A 20,066-nucleotide genomic window follows, 5' to 3' on the forward strand; every position below is an offset into this window, starting at 1 on the left:
GGGAGAGAAGTTTTCCAGGTTGTAGGAGAGGGAGAGGCAGAGGGGGGTCTGGGAGGAGGAGTGCTCTTGCAGGTCTCCTAACCTTCAGGGCTGGAGGTAAAGTTGGCAGCAGACTGATGACAGGGCAGGCGTGGCAGGCACCGAGGGAGGGGTGGGCAGGATTTGCCCCCTCACCGGTAGCAGAGTGAGGGAGCGTTGAGGGTCTCCACAGGGCATGCGGCAGCCCCGGAGAAAGATGCTGAAGTCAACCCTAAGTGTTTGGGGCTGCAGCTGATGATGGGAAGTCCAAGTGGACCCCAGAGGCCAGTGCGAAGTGGCGCTCCCTGCAGGAGAGGCAGCGGAGGTGCACAGGTGCCACGGCCTGCTGAGTGACAGCCGGAGGAGAGCAGGGGAGCCCCGCCTGGTGCCAGGCTCCCTCTGCCTGCCAGGCAGCTGGTTTAGATGTGGGCTGTGCTAGGGAGACAGACGGGTCTAAGCAGGGCCAAGGAGGAAGGGAGAGAGAAGAGCAGAGGGCGGAGGGCGGCGGGGGGGGAACCAAGCCTCATCCCAAGTCCTCATTTAGGGGGTGTGAGAAGGAAGCAGAAGGCAAACAGGTGCCAACTGGAACAAATCCAGGCCACGGGGAGGGAGCACTGGGAGGCAGGGGGAGGAGCCTGCCGGAGGGCCCAGTTGCGTGCTCACCCTTCTCCAACACGGGAGAAAGCCCGCTCAACCTCCATATCGCAGGGAGGTCGGAGAGACCACAGGCCAAGGCCACTGTGAACTGGGCCAGCGCTGTCTTGGAAGTGGCTGTGAAGGGTGGAGGAGGTGGAGGTGAGGACGGGTCACCCTTTTAGGACATCCGGCAACCAGAGGAACGAGTACTTCAAGGGGAAACAGATGCAGGTTCCTGGGAGGGCCAAGGGGCTAAGGCTACGTTAGCAAGCAGGGGTTCAAGGACTTGGGCTATCGTCTTCCACTGCTTTCCCAGGCTGGGGCAGAGAGCTGGATCGGAAGTGGAGCAGCTGGGTCTCGAATCGGCGCCCATATGGGATGCCCATTGTTGTAGGAAGCTCTCCCTAACAGCAAGGGACAGCAGACGGATGAAAGTGTATTTCGGTAGAGAAAATGAATACAGCGTTTAAGCTGCAGCCTCACTCTCTCCCGCTCTCGCTCTCGCTAAGGGAAGAGGCTGGTTATCACTGTGATACTCTGTGGGTACCAATTTCCCCTCTTCTCCCATATACTTGGTACAGTGACACACCTAGCTAACACCCATTTCCCGCCTTGGCTGTCGGGAACTCTGATGCAGGAGAGATCCGGGCGGGGTTTCTGGAAACCCAAGAGTCACACACCCAGCTTGCCCTACCCTGTGGCCTCCGTTCCTTCTGAGGACACGGCTTTGCTGGCTGGAGCTCCAGCAGTGACCTGATGACCATGCAGGGAACTTGAGGGTGAAAGCCAGCACCAATAACAGCAGAACAGAGGAGAGAAGGAAGCCAGGGCATTGGTCACACGGTGCGGCCACCAGGCTGGCCCTGGGTCGCCTCCCTCTGCACAGGTGTTGCATGACAGGAAAGGCACCCTCTTCCTAAGCCGCCATTGTTTGGGGACTTTGTTCCAAGCAGCCAAACACAGCTCCTACATGGTGAGGTTGGGGTTGTGTGTGTGCTGGGAGGGACACAGAGCAAGGGCTTAGGTGTGGGGAGCAACTGAGACTAGACTAAGTTACTGGAATTAAGACTTATTCTATGCATCTGCTCTCCCACAACATGGAGCTGAGAGGGAGCAAACAACCTCTACGCAGCTGCCTCATCAGTTTGACTGATGAGCTGCAGGAGCTGATCCTGCTCCTGATTGGAGGAGAGCAGCGTGCTCGGCGTGTGGGTAGCAGAGTTGGGATTGGTGGAAGAGGACTATAAAGGAGGAGAGAGACAACATGCACCAGGAACATCTGAAGGAACACCTGAGGAACATCTGAGCAGCCCCCGAGAGAGCCGGTCGGCGGTGTGCCGCTCCTCCGCAGAAGCAGCGAAAACGGCGGGGGGTGCTGCCCCTCCGCAGAGGCGGGGGGCCGGCAGCTAACCTGGGACGGCGTCGTTCCTTCACGAGTGAGGGAACGGCAGCTAACCCGGGAAGAGCCGAGCAGATAAAAGAACAGCGCAGGGTCTGGTGTCATTCCTCCGCGAATGGGGGAGCGACACTTAGGAGGTGTGAATTTCTGTACTGCTAGAAAGCCATCAATGGCAAGTAGAGAACCATGGCTGCAGGAAACCAGTCTGGGTGTCTGAGGTCAGAAAGCCCCACTCTCATCCACACGGGGGCCTCCCCAGTACACGGTCACCACATGCAAATCGATCCAACTCTTCTCTAAACCACGTGGACCTGCACCATGTCTACCTTACAAAGACAGAGGTTTACATGTTACGCCATTAGCAGCTTTTATTGAAGAAGCAAAATGCTTCCTTAATTCAGTTCAGGTTTAAGATCAATTCTGCAGGCATTGATTAGGACAGGAAAGGCACTTAAATAAGCATACATCTCTCAGAAAACACACAGTGTCCTGTACATATATACACCACCATTCAGACTGGGGGCTTTGTATCAACGGAGTGGAAAATGCTTCTCTTTCCCCTTGTTCGTGCGAAAATGTTTACCTGCAGTGAAACACCAACCCAGAACGCTCGAGCAAAAGTGAGCAAGGCGTCAACTCTTTTCTTTTTGCAGCTAAAACCTTCTCCATTCACGCAGATTGTGTGTGAGCCCGTGTGTGGGCGGGGCCCCCGGCCGATCAGGAGGGCAAACGAGAGTTGCGTCAGCGACTGGAGCAGAAACCTTAGCAAGAGCGCAGCATGTCGTCTGCCTCCAATCCGCCCTGAATGTGATTCCGGGGGGGTTAAGGGCACTGGACAGCGATTCCAGATGAAGGCATTTACCTGGTTTTGTGGCAGCTGCAAATGGAGCTGCTCGAGAAGCAATCTCATCTTCCATCTCCCCATTACTTTCAACGGCTGGATTAGTGCACTAACCGCTTGTTTTTGAAAATCCATCTTGGCGGGGTTGGCGCTGTGGCGTGGTGGGTGGAACCTCCAGCTGCAGTGCCGGCATCCCATATGGACGCCGGTTCGAGTCCCAGCTGCTCCATTTCCGATCCAGCTCTCTGCTGTGGCCTGGGAGGGCGGTGGAGGATGGCCCAGGTCCTTGGGCCCCTGCGCCCATGTGGGAGACCCGGAAGAGGCTCCTGGCTTCGGATTGGCGCAGCTCCAGCCATTGTGGCCAATTGGAGAGTGAACCAGCAGATGGGGGGCCTCTCTCTCTCTCTCTCTCTCTCTCTCTCTCTCTGGCTCTACCTCTCTCTGTAACTCTTTCAAATAAATAAAATAATTTAAAAAAAAAAAAAAAAGAAAGAAAATCCATCTTGGCTGTGTCTTCAGGACCACGGACAGCGGGCAGACGGCGAGAGGGATCCTGAACTACAAACTACCAGCCTCTCTGCCAGGTATCTGAAAGAAAAAGACACTGCAGCACGTTTGCTATTTCGATGATAACTTATTCTTTCACACACACACACACACACACACACAAAGAGAGAGAGAGAGAGAGGAGAGAGAGAGAGGGAGAGAGAGAGAGATTGAGGTTTTCTGGGAACTCAGAGGCGGTTTTTAATGAGGGAAGGCAGCAGCACAGACTGCATCCACAGGCCTCCAGAACAGGTGGGGGCGGCCGGAGGAATGAGAAAGCTTCTTCAATTCTGTTTTTGGACAAGAATACGCTAGAGTCCCACAACTCATGTGTACTTAATAAAAAATGTAAACATCAATTTCATTTGGGCTCAGCTTCAAAACAGGTGTAAGGCAGTCATGAGAAGCGCACAGCCAACAGCTGTTCCCCGTTATTCTCTCCTGGCCTGGTCAAGAACTCAACGGGCCCCACAGGGTCCCTGTGGGGAGAGATGCCTACGTTCACGGGTGCAAACCCCCTCGTCCTCCCGCAAACTCACACCCTGAAGTGGAGGTGAGAAGTGGGTGGTGACTGGCATGCAGGGGTGCGTGTGTGGGATGAACGCTGAAGAGCAGGGTGTACTGGGGTGGGTGGGAGATGGAGGTCCCCAGGGAGCAGCCCGCCAGGCTGTGCCCTTCTAAAGCCGCTGACTGGTCCCGTCCTAGGAGGTCCCTGGAGACGCCACCACCAGCCGCAGTGCTCTTATTTAGGGAAACTTTCTCCTTGTTGTTGGATCAGATCAGAAGGCCCCCAGCCCGGGGCAGGAGGTGCTGAGCGGTTTTCAGAACCACAGAGGGGTGCGGCCCACTCAGGGCCCAGCTGGAAGACGGCTCGCACAATGGTGTTCCCAACTCCCTCTGAGCCCGTCGGGAATTCTAGAAGTGACAGGCGAAGACTCCAGTGCACGGGAAGACCCTCCTTGGTGCCACTTGGGCCAGAGAGGCACCTGGCTGGCTTGGGGTGGGCAACAGCATCACTGTCTCGGGCCCGAGTGAGCACATCTGAACGCTGGAATGAGCGTTCAGCCGAGGGCAGCACGCACACCAGCTGCTTCTCCCCAGCCAGGGCCACAGGTCCCGGCCCCTTCCTGGAAGCAGGGCACGCGGCTCCCTGCAGCAAGGTGCCCCGCCCACTCCCCGGAGAATGGGAGCAGATGAATCAGAGTGCGTGTGTGTGTGTGTTTGATAACAGCCCAGCTCTGATAGCCTGGTAAAGCATTTGTCTTCTTTCCCCTGGCTGGATGCAGCCTCGGCACCACGTGGAGAGAATTGAGAAGTGTCAGGTCTCAGCCACAGCTAGACGGGTCCGCTCAACCCCACCGTGTGCACGCGAGGACACCCTCAGCTGCTGGGAGACACGGTGCCCTCCCCCCCGGACCACCCTCCCACCCCACTCGGGGGTCCTGCGGGCGAGCTCTCATTCCTGCTTCCACGTTGTTCCCCAAGTCACAGAGGAAAGGGCTGTGGGCCCCTCTCGGCTCAAGGTCCTCCAGATCACCGTCTCAGCATTGGCCCGTTCAAGTCCGTCTCCCTCTTGACCCTCCATGGCCTTGACTCCTTTCTCCAAAGTGCCCAGTGCCCTCATTGTTACAGCCCCCGGTGCAGCGACACCACGCAGAGCTTCGTCACCTGAAGGCAAGTGAATGATCCTGGCTTCCCGGGCTGTCCTCAGGGGCTGGGGAGAAGGGTGGGCACAGGAGACCGGCCGCTGTGACACTGGCGACGGCCGCGGTGGACGGGCTGCAGAGACCACTGGCCATGTCTTCCGGGGTGGGACCTGGAGACGGACTGGGCCTCATGTGACATCAGAGGCTGAGTCACCTTCTCTTCTCAGGGCCAGCTCGCTCCTGGGGTCTCTCGGGAGCAGGATGGTTGGGGAACCTGTGGACGGTCCCTCGGGGGTGGTCGCTGTGCTCCCGGGCACACGCACGTCCGAGTCCCTGTGGCTGAGGTTGTGTGGGGAGGACCCTGCTTTCCTTATTGCAGGCTGCAGGTATTCAGCAGGCCCAGGAAACAGCTACGCACGATCCACTCTCCCATTTCCTATCCACACAGATAGTAGGGAGCACCAAGATGGCTCAGACACCGTGGTGCGAGAATTCTGCGGGGTGTTTCAACACAAATTATTGTTTGACCCTCAGAGAGTTGGTATTACACCCCATAAAGCTTGGCATGGTGCCTTTCTTCCCCATTCTTGCTCTTGTTAATTTGCCTTTACTCAAATGGCCTTTTTCCCATAAGTTTAAATCATTTGGGGTTCCTTGTGTGAATGATCAATGCATCTCGTCTCTCACATGGCTGGAAGGGACACGAGCATGATTTTGAACTACAGCGGATTTGGCTGTGGGCTATCATCTGCAGAGAGGCCAGGAGAGCAGTGGCTGAGTCCCTGCGGCTGCCTCCCAGGGGACAAGGTAACTTCTTCTGCTGATCCGTGTCTGGTGACTGCAGAGCCACAGGCGCTCAGCCCACACCTTCAGCTGCCTTCTCATTTTCTAACACCTGCCCTGGGGCCCCAGACTGGCTTGTGAGGCTCAGTGACCATGGTGCCCTTGCCCCAAGGATCCCCCGCCCCCTGTCCCCAGCCCATGTGCACTTCTGTGTGGCCACCTGACACTGCGCCAAAGAGATGGCTAAGGCAAAGAAAGCAAAACCAGAGAGAGGGAAAGAGAGAGGGAGAGAGAGAGGAGAGAAGAGAGAGGGAGAGAGAGGAGAGAGGGAGGGGGCAGAGATAGAAGAAAAGAGAGGGGGAGAGAGACAGGGAGAGAGAGATGGTGAGAGGGAGAGAGAGGCAGAGGAGAGAAACAGAGATAGAGGAAGAGGGAGAGAGTGAGGGAGAGGGGAATGAGAGAGAGGGAGAGGGGGGAAGAGATAGAGGAAAAGAGGAAGAGGGAAAGGGAGGGGGAGGAGAGGAGAAAGGGATGGAGTTGGGGAGACTGATGGAAAGTGAGTCTCTCATCTGAGTTCAGAAAGTTCTTGGCCCACTCAACAGGTAGACTTCAGTGAGAACGGACTTGGGCCGGCATGGCGGTATGGCAGGTAAAGCTGCAACCTGTCTCTGGCATCCCATACGGGCACCAGTTCACACCCCAGCTGTTCCACTTCTGATCCAGCTCCCTGCTAATGTGCCGGGGAAAGCAGTGGAAGATGGCCCAAATGCTTGGGCCCTTGCACCTGCATGGGAGACCCGGGTGATGATCCAGGCTCCTGGCTTCCTCCTGGCCCAGCCCTGGCCGTTGTGGCCATTTGGGGGAATGAGCCAGCAGATGGAAGAAGACCTTTCTCTCTCTATAACTCTGCCTTTCAAGTATGTCACCCTTTAAAAAAAAAAAAACACCCAAAAGAACGAAGTGTGCACAGGCCATCGGATGGCGATCAGCCTATTGTCAAGCACAACCCCACGCAGGTCCTAAGTAACAGAGGGCGAGGTTTATTGGCTGTCCTGGGAAGGCTGGTCACACACGGTGGGGGCGGCCGAGGGACAGCTACCTAACTACAGGACAGAAGGCCAGGCAGCCCGGGAGGCCCCGTCCACACCTCACTGAGTGCAACAAGCTGTAAGTAAGTGGTGGCACTGGCGTCGCCCGGAGGCTCGGTCTGCTGCACTGCTTTCTGACAAAACAGCACTTGAGAGTCCACAGCATCGGAGAGAGAGGGGAGCGAGGGCGCAGCGCCGCCTTCGGGCACCGACACGGCTGTGGGACGGGCTCTGGCCGGCATGCAGCCCCACGGCGGGGCGGTGTGGTGCCCTTTAGGTGTGGCGTTTTCTCAGGAACGAACGGAACGGCGTGTCTATTCCAATAGCAGGAGCCTCGCGACACACAAGGGCAAGGGCATTCGGCCACAAGTGCCAGGAGCCGTCCGCAGCGGATCGTCCCGGGGCTTCCGCCCAGACTCGGCTCCTCCTCCCCAGGCCCACCCTGCAGCCCCCGCAGTCCCCGGGCACAGCCATGTGTCCGCTCATGTTCGTCCAAGCGCTCTGGGTGGAGAAGAAAATTCAAATAAAACCAAGCTCTGAGCACCCCCTGGCCGGGCTGGGCCTGCCCTCATCCAAGTGGTCTCTGTGCCCCGCTGGGGCTGTCCCGCTGCACCTGTCACGCAGTCCCAGGGCCGGCCCGGCAGCTCACACGGAGCTGAGCTTCACCAGGCCGCGCACCGAGTCCTCGTGCAGTGCGTCCTGGCTGGCCAGGCCCAGCACGTGCATGGTGCGGCTGTGTGCCAGGGGGCTGCCGGCCGCCAGCATCCGGGGCGGTGAGGGCGCCTCGTCGGGGGTCAGGAACTGGTGGCCCCCGTGCTCTTCCTTCAGGGGCAGGATGTCGGCCAGCGTGGCCTCGGTGGCCAGGTTGGGCATGGAGGAGGGCGGCGTGGGCTGGCCCAGCGTCAGGCTGGCGCAGGGCGTGCCCAGGCCGGGCTTCCCCGACAGGTGCAGCTCGTCGCTGGTGAGGCTGGGCTCGCTCTGCAGCAGGGGCGTGGCTGCGGCCTGCAAAACGAATTTGGTGCTCTGAATGCACTGGTCTTGGTCGCACTGGAGAAGCCGCAGGAGCCGGCAAAGGAGGAGGCCAGGGCGGGGTGCGAGAAAAGAGACACTGTTAGTGAGGCCTGGGCCAGGCAGAGGCGGGAGCCGAGCATAGCCCGCATGCATCTGGACAGACCCCACCCCCCACCTACCCCGGGCATGTGGCCAACAGCACCCGGCACCTGGACACCCTACTCAGATACGATAGCACCTGTCGGCCTACAGGGAGTGGCTGCAGCTGCAGGCTAGGACGCCGTGGCCTTTGTCCCCAGTCTCAAGCAAGCCCATGGACAGAGTCCAGGCACCGGCAGCAGTCTGAGGGCGGCTATTTCTTGCACACTGAACACCACACTCACAGCAGCACAACCTAACTGTCCACCACAGCCGAGGGGCTACACCCGGCCTGCTATTTCCCTACAGTGCAAGATCCCCACGCCAGGCGGGCCCGGGGGACATCGCACTAGGCCAAAGACGCCAGGAGCAGGAAGTGCGTCTGAGTCCACGGAGCGGGGCCCCATGGAGACAGCGAGGGCAGCGGGGTGCGACGTGAGCGCTGAACGGGCACTGGGGAGCGGCCGGTGGTGAGGGCTGCACCTGCGACTCGGTACCGCCACGCCGCATGTGTAAACATCGCCAACACGGTCGAGTTCATGCTTGTTTCACCCCAAAAAGGAAAGCCAGCACCAGGGACAACAGGAGCCGACTGCTGTGGAGCCGCCTGGCTCCCTGCTGCTGGAACTCTATCAGCTTCTGGGCCACACGGGTGTGTGTGGGTGTGTGTGTTTGTGCATGTGTGTGTGTGTGTTCTGTGGGCACCGCAGAAGACCACTTCCTCTTCTCAGTGTTGTGAGTCGCATGGCATCCATCTCACGTCTTGGGGACATTTTCCCCGCTGGGCACACACACACAGTCCCAGCTTGCAGATGGGGGTCCCTGACAGCTCTGAGGACATCGGAGGGGTCCGATCTGGGGACGGTAAACGTGAGCCTGTGTGGGACCTTGCCAGCTCTGGTCCCAGGGAGGCAGGGGTCCAGGTGCCAGGAGGGCACGGGTGACTCCATGCTGCAGCAGTAAGCTGGGTGCCCACCCTGTTTCTTCCCGTTTACCTCTGTGCAGAGGGACACCTGGGCTCAGGGGAGCTGGGCGTCTGCCCAAGACAGCGGCTGCTTCGTCAGTGTCCTTAGCCTCTTGGCCGGAACTCGAGGGTTACTGCAGGACTGTGCACTGTTGCTTGGGACTGGGGCCCTCCCAGCTCTCCTGCCACCGGCAGTCCCAGCAGGGGTTCTCAGCTCAGGGCGAGGGGGAGCAGGAAGGCCGTCACCCGCGGTCACCAGGGCCTGGGCAGGCTGCTCGGCTCTGCTCCACGGGCGAGAGCAGCCTCGCTGGCCAAACAGCCAGTGCAGGTGGCTCTGCTGGGGCTGGGACCGGCTGTGCTTGGCAAACGATGTTCTACGGGAATCCTCCGTTAGGGCTCTTGCTGGTGGACTTCCTGCAGGGCGGCCTCTGAGCCCGGGGCCTTGCCAATGAACCCAGCTCAGGATCCAGGGCCTTTCCTGCTGGCGGAATCCGGTTTCCGACCTTGCCTTCCGGAGCCCTCCCTCGTCCTAACGGTGTCTGTCCAGGCCGTGGTGCCAGCTCCCAGGAACAAGGAACTACAGATTAGATGTGCAGGTCTCTGCTGGCCTGGAGACAGCCTTTCGTGATTATTATTATTGAAAACGAATTGGCAAATGCTCTTTTAGGGATCAGTCCAAGTACTGCTGAGTGGCTCCCAGACTCGGAAGACGGCCAAGGTCACGCAGTTCGAGTGAGGGGGTGAGGCGGGCTCCCCTTACCCTCCCCGCCCTCCGCTTCCTCCCCTCCGCTCATGTTCTTTCTTCTACGTGTACACCCCATCAGCCATCCTTTTCCTCTACCCTGATGGCTCCCCTCCCACCTAAGCCTCGCTCAGAGCCCCTGGGCACCCAGCAGAACCCAGCAGTGGTCAGGGGAGTTCCAGACAGCAGGTGTTTGTGGGAGTGGGGCAGGAGGTGCCTTCGGAGACTCGGCGGCAGACATCCTAAGCAGAGCACAGCCCGAGTGAGGGGTGGACTGGCCCAACGCCCTCCCGGGCCCCACCCTGCATCCTGTCTCCAGCCCCAGCCAGGCCCCAGCTATGTGCACTCCTGCCCACGCCAGCGCCAGACTCACGACTCTGTGGCAATGGCAGCCAACACTGCAGCAGCCTCGCTGCCTAGGGCCCCGGGCGAAAACCCTCACCGGTCTATCAACGGGCTTAACAATGAAAAAAGGACAAAATGCAGGTGAAGGAGGAAGCTAAGCCCAAGCCAGGTCACTGTAGAAATCTAGCAGTCACTCAGAAATCCTTCCAAGGGGCTATTCTGAACTTGACCTTTCAGCACCTCCTCTACTTAGACTGACCCAGTATAGGTGGGGTGTCTCCCTGCGGTGTAATTAACTTGCTTTCTGCACTCTCCCCAGAGGGGGCTGGTGGCCGGGATACCCACGAGGTATTTATTTAGACCCCGAGAGTCGAAATCCTCATGCATCCCATAACCTTGAAAATAGCTGGGCACATTCACCCTGATTCCAGTCACTGCTCACTCACGCACGGGCCCGCAGCGGCCGGCTGAGCCCAGGACTCAGCCGCTCACCAGACGCGACACCACGCCCTGCCCGCTGGAATGCAGAATGCTCCCCACCCCAACTCCGTCTGCACTGAACTCCTCCGTCTTAGAAAGACACTCAGAGATCCAAAGATCTGGGGATATCTAAAACGTCACGGTGAGTGGTCATCTTCCACCTTGCAAAGGCCAGGGACGAAGGGCGGACGGACCTCCGGCGTCTCAACACCCACTCGGGAACCTACGAGGAAACGGCCAGGGTCTCCGGGGTTCCTGTGGTACCTCTGCTCCTTCCGTTCTTTAACCTTCGCTTCTAATTCTCATCGAACCCCTTCTGATTTCCCTACTTGATGCCCCTCTGGCCTCATCAATTCTGCTCGCTTTCCCCGTATTGGCTTCTCTCCCACTTCCCCACCTGTCCTACCCTCTCTCTCCTCTCCTCTGCTTTGTCTCACTTTGAACCTGTTTCCTCTTACTCCACTACCTCGCCTCGCTGGCTTTTCCTCTGAAGACAGTTCAGTCTCCCACCAGCAGAGGGAGACATCCCTGCTCGCTTTTGCTCAGGATTTGGTGGCGGGCGGCGCGTTCCAGCCAATACCGAGAAGCCAGCCGGGGCCCTGCCTTCACTGATGGATTCAGTTACATAATCTTGAGGGGAAAACATCAAGCTCCCGGATTGTTCTTGCAGGGACGGTCCATCTCCTGTGAACAGCAAACTGAGAAATTCAGGCTCCCAGCCCCAAAACAACCTTTAAAGACATCTGTGCCGGATGCCCTGATGTCACAGGCCTTCGCCCGCCCTCAAGGTTGCATTTCTAAGCAAAGAGAGATCGCTTTTTGTTCCTGCAGATTTCCCAGTCAAATGGCTCATGTTGGAATGTGTCTGGTTTCACCCTCGGCTGACTTTTGGTCTGAAGTGAACCTCGTCTGCTGATTAAACGCGAAGAGCAAAGCCGGCCAGTTTCTAAATGGCCGGAGTGACGTGGTTTCCCTCTTTTGCTCTGATTCCGTCTAAAGTCCTGGAGCTGGGCCTCGTTCACTCCTGCCTGGTTGTGAGGCTCTGGCCTTGTGCTGGGGTCTTCCGAATACTCGTTCCGTCCCCACAAGCCACAGACTCCCAAAGTCCACCTGACGTGCAGAGCGAAGTCAGGAGGAGGGCGTCTTGTTCTTATTTCGCTGTGTCACTGCAGGTTGCGGAAGCTACGCTTGCCTGCTGTCCCTGATTTTCCAGATTCGGTGTGCAGAGTTCTGGAACACGAGTGTAATAGTCAGGCAACCGCTGGTTTAGTCCTGTGCCAGCACTGGGTTAAGGTGGATGTAAATGCAGCAGACCTTAGGGTGAGTACACAGAGTGAATGATTTTCTAAAACAGATTCCAGCGCTGATGTGGCCGCAAGTGCCAGCAATGGTGACCCTGATGCTGCCCCTGAGGCAAGTGCAGCAGACACTGGACCGTGCGTGTCCACGCCATCCTAGAAGGGACCTCCCAGTCCTAAGGTGACCGTGAGAGCCAACAGCGAGGCAAACAGCAACAGTGAACCCCCACCCCCGAGCACTGGGGTTATCTCTACACAACCCTGGTCAGGCTCCCTGGGCACCCACAGGCACTCAGGTGACAGAAGGGACAGCTGGGGTTACGGCAGCAGCACTTGCGGGCTCTGGACGTCACAGCGTCCAAGCTGGAGCCCTGAGCGCGCACCTGCTCGCTGCCATCCCCCACCGAGTGGAGGGCTCAGCTCTGGCTACTTGCAAAGCGTCTCCTTCAGTTATCTTTCGGGATTATCCTCTTCTAGTGCCCTCACAAGATTCCCATTAGACAAAGACTGGGCACGTGTGGAGTTGGCAGAGGTGGGAGGAGCTTAGGGAAAGGCAATAAATGCTGATTGGAAAAGTAATCTTCCAGAGGTGGGGACTGTGCCACAGCAGGTGACGCCACTGCTTGATCGCCCCTCTCCCTTATACTGGAGTGCCGGTTTGAGTCCTGGCTCCCCTGCTTCCAGTCCAGCTCCCTGCTTACGCACCTTGGAGATGGCAAAGGATAGCCCAAGCACATAGGTTCCTGCCAGCCACGTGGGAGACAGACCTGGATGAGATTCCTGGCTTCGACCTGGTCCAAGCCTTGCGTCTGTGGACATTTGGGCAGTGAACCATCAGACAGAAGATCTCTCTCTCTCTCTCTCTCTCTCCCTCTCTCTCTCTCTCTGTATCACTCTACTTTTCAAATAACTAAATCCTTTTTTTCAAAAAAAATTATTTATTTATTTGAAAGGCAGAGTTACAGAGTAGCAGAGGTAAAGAGAGAGAGAGGTCTTCTATCTACTGGTTCACTCCCCAAATGGCTGCAATGGCCAGAGCTGTGACAATCTAAAGCCAGGAGCCAAGAGCTTCCTCTGTGTCTCCCACATGGGTGCAGGGGCCTAAGGACTTGGTTCAGCCTCCACTACTTTCCCAGGCCATAGCAGAGAGCTGAATTGGAACTGGAACAGCCAGGACTTGAACCGGCACCCATATGGGATGCCGGCATTGCAGGCAGCGGCTTTATCCACTATTGGGGCCACAGTGCCGGCCCCAATAAATCCTTTTTTCAAAAAGTAATCTTCCAGCATATGAGGTGGAATCAGATGAATACCTCAGTGATGAACACGAGCAAGCCTCCTAGCCCCGGGGAGTTACTTGGTCACCTGGGTCTCTGTAACGGCCTCCTGCTGCTCGCAGAACAAAATCTGAGCTGGTTAGCAGGTACCTTCTCCTGCCACAGCTGTCTCCATACAATGCCTGCTGTACCGTCCACAGGCTTCCTGAGCACACGGAACAGCTGCGTCTCACAGGCTTACTGCTCCGGCCTGTTCCCTTTTCACTGACTAGACCATGTGTCGGTTCAGCCACACGCGAGATAAAGGAAACTTCCTCTGTGCCCAAGCAAACGTCGGCTCAGACTGTTCCCTGTGTCTCAAGCTTTGTCGAGGCTTTGGTGATGGTTCTGAGCTATTTAAATCACCCCCAGGACTAGGACACGCCCACTGCTTGAGCCCCAGCCTGGATTCTGACCTAACCAGGCTCTCATGTCAGTACTGTAGGTCTGATGGGTGCCCCGCGCCCAGAGACACAGCGCTATAGGAAGTCGCGTCCTCAGCTCCCAGAAGCAGGGCCAGGGGCCAAGGGGGTCTTCTCCCACCACCCTGGTGGGAGAGCATGAGGCCCCAAGCTGCTGGTTGTGTGACTTTGGCCAAGGTCCTGTGTAAAGCCCCTTTTCGCCATTTGTCACCTGGGGACGGCTCACAGGCTGCTGCGGGACCGCATGGGAAGGTCCTCGCAGGGACGTGGTCAGCCAGCGCTGGGCCGGCTGTCAGGGGGCTGCGCCTCCGCCGGCAGCCGAGGACTGCGGTGGAGCCCTGGCTCCCTTCCTGGAATGCCGTGACCTTCACCCTGTGACTGGCTAACTCAGCAGGAGAAGGCTTGTGGACTCACTTTTCTCCCGTTTAATTAAGGATCAGAGCACGAGAACTTTCACACTGACTGTGAGCTCTAACTCTATTCCCAAAACGAAAGAGAAATAAAGAGAAAGAGGACGGACTGCTGGGCGGTTTGCTGGGCCCCTTGTTTCTCCTGCTGGTGCAGGCTTTCCAGGGAGCAGAGGGTGGCTACTTGGCATCTACGCTGCACCAGAGACCTGAAAACCTGGGGGGGGGGGGTTGGGTCCCTGCGGCCACCGTGCGCTGGCTCACTCCGTGACGCTATTGGTTGGGGTGTCTGTTCCAGGCAGCCTGAGCAAGCTAGAGGGAGGAATGTCCCAACTGCCCCCAGAGAACCAGGCTGGCTCTCAGTCTAGAAATAGTTTAGCTTGTGTTTCCGTATTTTGACAATCCCTGGAAATCGCTCGGAATGTGTCTATTTCTCTTGGCCCTAACATTACTCCAAGGGGAAGAAAGCAAAGCAAACAGACAGGACCTGTGACCCACACTGGAATCCACTTTGCTGGAGGTTCCCAGCTCCCTCGGCTGGCAGAGTTACATGCATTTCATAGACTGTTCGGGAAAAAAAACACATGGAACACTGATGTCCCCCTGGGGCTAATTCATGGGCTTGTTTACACTCACTGAAGTTTTTGGCTACATCTTCTCCCCCCCTCCCTTACAAATTACTCTCATTTTTAAAACTTTTTAAGCTTTTCTTCCTTTTTTTCCTACTTCCAACATCAAACAATGTTAGCATAAAGCCTATGACAAAATGGCAACATATTAGACAACTGAGATGAAATCCCCAAAACACACACACACACCACTGAAACTGACACATGAAGAAATAGAAAATCTGAGTAGACCTATAACAAGCTCAGAGCAAGTCAGTGATCAGAAACTACTCATCAAGGAAGCCTCCAGACCGACAGCTTCCTTGTGAGTTCCTTCAGACCTCAAAAGGAGAACTAACACCAGTTCCTCACCGACTCCTCAGAAGACAGAAGCAGGAGAAACCCTTCCCGACTCACTCTGGGAGGTCAGTGTTACTTCCTGATACCAACACTGGACAAAGACCTCACATGAAAAGATAACGCAGGCAGCGGCAAGGTGGTGGCACAGCGGGTAGAGCCTCAGCTTGTGGTGCCGGCGTCCCCCGTGGGCGCTGGTTCCTGTCCTGGCTGCTCCACTCCCGACCCAGCTCTCTGCTAGGAAAAGCAGCAGAAGATGGTGCAAGTGCTTGGGCCCCTGCCACCCATGTGGGAGGTGGAGAGGAAGATCCTGGCTCCTGGCTTCAGCTTGGACCAGCCCTGGCCATTGCAGCCATATGAGGAGCAAACCAGTGGATGGAAGATCTCTCCATCTCTCTCTGTAACTTTGAGTTTCAAATAAATAAATACATCTTTTAAAAAAAATCTAGACGGTATCTCTTATGAAGATACATGCAAAAATCCTCAACAAAATGCTAGCAAACCGAATCCAGCAACGCACAGCAAGGATCACACGGGCGACCCAGTGAGATCTGACACGGAAACACACGCAATGAGAGCCCAACAGGAAAAGCCGAGCACAAGCTTGCTCCAGGGGACTTCTGAGCTGCAGGCCACGGCCAACCCCCCTCGTGCAGCAAGGGCTGTCTTCCTGTCTCAGGCCTGCTGGGAGAGGGGGGAGAGCAGGGGGTCCCCACTGATCGTCTTCCAGGAGGAGGGGGCTCTCTCCTGTGGGTGGGGCAAAGATGGTGTCCTGCTCTCCTCACCCAGCTGAGCTGCAAAGATGGGAGATGCGCTCACAGGCAGAGCTAGAAAGGACATTAGCTACAAATCACTCCCAGCTCCCACTCCACAGATGGGGAGAACTGAGGACCGGAGGCAGAGGGAGTTGGTGATGGGAGCTCACTGACGGGCGCCTCATCTCCCGTCCGAGGCTCCTTCCCCACTCCAGCCATGACCACCGCTGTCCTGCTACTCAGAGAGGACACAGTTGCTCTGGCTGACCTGGCCACCCACGCATACCTGGGAGATGACACCGACAGTAACAATAACAGCCAACACTACAGAGCACCGCTCCGCTAGGCAACGGGCTAAGTGCACGTTAAGGTGTTTGCTTCTCGGAGACCCTACTAGGCACACTTGTCAGTGTTCCCCTTTCATGGGTGTAAACAGTCAGGGTCGCTCAGCTACTAAGTGGCGGCAGCCTGCTCTCTGCACGACTGATTTCCAACTTTCTTAGAGAGGGATAAGGAAGGCAGCTTATGGCCTGGCAGCAGACACGAAGGTGCTCACTGGGGGAACAGGTGTCCCTGCGCAGGGATCACCACTGCCAGGAATGTCCTGGCTCAGGGATGTGACTCCGGGGTTCGGTGTTGCTCCTGAACCTGGAGCGGTGCTCACCCGGAAGTTTCGTTTGTGACCGGGAGAAGGTGGACTAAGGGACTCGGCCGTGTAGGGCTTCCTTCCTGTAGAGCTCCTGGGCTTTCGGGAGGGACCCCAGTTCTGGGACTCCGGGCAGCGTCCTGTGTCTGAGCTCACAGGGCACAGCTGTCAGACGTCACTGTCACCTCCCGGTGTGGCTCCTGGGACAGACCCGAGTCTTGCTCGCCTCTCGGCCACCACGTGCTTTCTGAGCCCTCTCTACACTCTGCAGAAAGGGGTCCTAGATGTTCTCTGGCCTGTGTGTGTGGGGAGGGGGTGCTGGCAAGGCGATGCCCACCTCTGCTCTGGCGTGTGAGGCGTCTGAGCTCACTGTCAGCCTGACAGGTGGCTCGGGGCCACGGGCCCCTACTGACCACCCCCAGCAAGACTAAGTACACCTCAGCTCCACAGTGAGGCAGACCGCTTCCCACAAGGACAGGCAACTACAGCCTAACACGACGGTGCACACCCTGACCTGCAGTCCCCGGGGAATCTGATCAGCCACGGAGTGAAATGGCCTCCCTGTCTCCTTCGTCAACCCCGCCCTGGCTGCCGGCCACACAGGCACCCAGCTGGTGCTCTGTAGAGTGGTCCCTGGATTCCGTCCCAGCCCACCCCCTGACCCTCAGTGGCGTCGTGGGGACAGCGCCGGCAGGACAGCCTTCACGTTGTAAGTGCAGAGTGCGCAGTGCCAGGGAGTCGTGCCCGCTGGCTTTGCCCAGGCTGCAGACCTGCAGAGGCAACCTCTAGGGAAGGGTCATGGTGCTCCTTCGTGCCTGGGGTTCTGTGATGCCCCTGACTCTTGGCCCCCTCGGAACATTGCACCCTAGAAACCTCACCCCTGGCCCCCTTTGAGTTCTCCACCCACAGTAGGAGGTCAGGCAGAGCTGCTGAATGCGAGGTAGCACACAGTGTGGGTCGTGGCCAGACTTCTGGTGAACTCCGCCCACACTGGGCATTTCTCGTGTACTGTGAACGGCTTGGCAAGGCTTCTGAGAGTGGGCACTTGTCCTTGGCACCCATGCACTTGAAGGAGTGCTGTCTGCGAGGTGAACGTGGGTGCCGGCGTCCTCACACTGAGCTTGGCCCCTGGGGTGCATGACCAGTCTCTTCTAAAACTGTTTCCGCGGTTGGCTCGGGATGAAAGGAGACCCCGATCATCTGCCTTGAACACAGCTGGTGCTCGGTACATGCACCCCCTTTCCGGGGAGCCCGTCTCTCGTTCTCTGTCCTCATTTTCCTCTTCGGAAAACCATGGGGGGGGGGGCCCTCCAGGGTCACGTGTGTAGGGGACAGGACAAGCAGATGTCTGGTTGCACACGGAGGGGACTGGCCGGGATGTGACATGTGCACACCTTTGCTTTGAGAGAAGATCCGCCTGCTGGCAAAGCAAAGGAGAGCGAGACACGCAGACGCCACCGCTAGCCAGGCGGGAGACTCCAAGGCCGTGATGCGGCCCCGGGGCCACGCTGCGGGAAACGGTTCCCGAGTGGACGACTCTCGAGCTGCAGGTCCCTGTGGGCTGCCGCCGCCCCTGCTCACCCCCTGCAGTCTGTGATCTGTCCCAGGCTCTTCGGTGGCTGAGTCAGCTCTGCCCAGGGCGGACGGGGCTGGAGGGCCACGAGGTGGGGTCCTCTCTACACATACGGGGACTTCCCCAGTGAGGCCATCTCACCTTCCAGACACCCAGGGGATCCTAAGGCACTGGAGGTCGGGACCCGGCCACGCTGTGGTTTTGGGTGCTGTGGATACTGCTGTCTGCCCAGAGTCTCCCACTCGCAACACAGAAACAGATCCCACCGTTCCTCACTCCCCTTTGGACACAGGACACACGCAGGCACGCACGCACGCACGCACACTTCGGAGACGCCTCCCTCAGACTGCTGCGAGTGAATGAACACCTGTCTGAGGATTCACGCTAAGGTAAAGCAAGGAGACCTGGTGGCACCATGCACTCCACACTTAGAGAAGTGAGGGGCAGGGACAGAGCAGGGGGAGGTGTCCTACCAGGCTGTCTCGTGCTGTTTGGGGATGGGGGTGTGGCGCACGTGCGTGCCTTACACGGCTCCTAAGAGCCAGCCAAACTCAGCGGCTGCCTTCCTTCTCTGGACACCCCCCCCCCCACTCCCTCGGGTGTCAGTGGCCCTCCCTCCCGCCAGGGGGCGTGGTCTGTTCCCGGGGTTAGTGACCACAGAAGCAGAAGCAAGCCCCAGCCCAGGGGGCCCTACCATGTCGCTCTGAGACTGCGTGGCCCCGTACATGGTGATCCCGTTGGAGGGCGCTGCTGGCTGCGGGGTGTCGGGCTGGATGTACCCTCTCCTGTCAATCAGGCTGCAAAGAGAGAAGAGGCGTGCACGGGAGGATGAGTGAAGACGGCCAGGGCCACCAGCAGCCCCCAGCGGCTGGAAGAGGCGGGGACGGCCCTCCTCGGAGTCTTGGAGACAGCCGGGCCCTGCCGACGCCCCGACTTCAGCCCCTGGCCTCCAAACCCTGATGCAGGAACTTGCCGCTGCTGCCAGCCAGCCCAGCATGGCTCCTGGCGATGGCACCCAAGAAATGCAGGACTTAGGCCTACACTGCCTGGAGAGAGCCCGCCTCCCCCCGACCCCTGCCGCCCCAGAGGGCTGCACTGGGCAGAGGCCTGCACAGGGGCAGGGGATGCAACTGGGGGTCTCCAGGGAAACTCTCAGGAGGGTCAGGCCAGCTTCTAAGACTCCAGGGCCTCCTCACTACAGTCAGGTCAAGGGGTGGGCAGTGTCCCCGCTCAGTGACTCGGGAGTTCTGATTCACCGGAATGACATAATTTTGGAGAGAATCAAAGCACTTGGTTGCTCGTTTGGTGACAAGAGAGACAGGAGGACCTCAGGGCGTTTCACCAGGGTAGAGAGAGCTTGCCTGGGAGAGGCTGTCGGGGTAGGGGGAGAAACAGCCAGCACCTGCCTGCCTCCTGCCTGGTCACAACTGCAGCCCTCAGACCTAGGGAGGTCTCCCCCCAGCCCCTGGTCCTCCCCGAGGTCACGAGCCCCTCCTCATCCTCACGTGCAAACTCAGCTCCTCCCCTGACAAGCCCGGCCCCGCCCTGCCTCAGGCCCTGCACACGCTGTCCGTCTGCCCGTCCTTGCTGTCTGTCCACACTCTGCTTCTGCCTACCGTTTAGAACGGGTCGCACCTGGGATCCGCTCCTGGGTGCCCTCAGAGCCTTCACCACGCACTTCCGGCCTTGACAGCCCCGTGGCCGTGAGACCACACCCTTGGTGGGGACATTGCACCTTGCATGGAGCTGGGTGACAACACGTGGCCAGTGGCTAGCGGCCAAGTGAGTTCTTACCACTGGTTGGACCCCTGAGGCCAGTCCACGGAGGCCTGACACTGACATTCCCCTTGAAGACTGGCAGGAGGCCCCCTCCTCAGCTGTCTGTGTCTCACACTTCTGTGACACCATGCAGGAGCTGAATGTGGGTCCTTGCGCTCCTGGCACACAGGCCACCAGTGAGAACCACAGGACACTTTCTCTCCCCAGCATACCGTGCGCCATTCAAGAGCAGGCTGGAGGCGACATAAGCACGTGGTCTGTCCCCGCG

General features: G+C 58.2%; 1 protein-coding gene and 1 long non-coding RNA gene across 5 annotated transcripts in view; one reads left to right on the forward strand and one right to left on the reverse strand.

The window, feature by feature from the left end:
* The first annotated feature begins 559 nt into the window (after positions 1-559).
* Positions 560-7,370, forward strand: LOC149126401 (uncharacterized). The gene is made up of 2 exons (XR_016234455.1): positions 560-3,993; positions 4,727-7,370. It is a non-coding gene; the product is annotated as an uncharacterized LOC149126401 (long non-coding RNA).
* ZDHHC14 (zDHHC palmitoyltransferase 14) overlaps positions 6,890-20,066 on the reverse strand; it is a 261,769-nt gene continuing 248,592 nt past the window's right edge. For 3 of the 4 annotated variants that reach the window (XM_002714972.6, XM_070073342.2, XM_070073339.2), the window contains exons 8-9: positions 18,714-18,816; positions 6,890-8,004 (exon numbers count right to left, since the gene is read on the reverse strand). In XM_002714972.6, the coding sequence (XP_002715018.4) occupies positions 7,603-8,004; positions 18,714-18,816 (505 nt within the window). In that variant the 3' untranslated portion in view covers positions 6,890-7,602. The remainder of the gene's footprint in view (positions 8,005-18,713; positions 18,817-20,066) is intronic. The other variant, XM_070073338.2, reaches the window with a different exon arrangement.

The sequence above is a fragment of the Oryctolagus cuniculus genome, chromosome 5 (assembly GCF_051225735.1).
Source record: "Oryctolagus cuniculus isolate XC-2025 breed Fujian yellow rabbit chromosome 5, ASM5122573v1, whole genome shotgun sequence".
NCBI classification, from domain to species: domain Eukaryota; kingdom Metazoa; phylum Chordata; class Mammalia; order Lagomorpha; family Leporidae; genus Oryctolagus; species Oryctolagus cuniculus.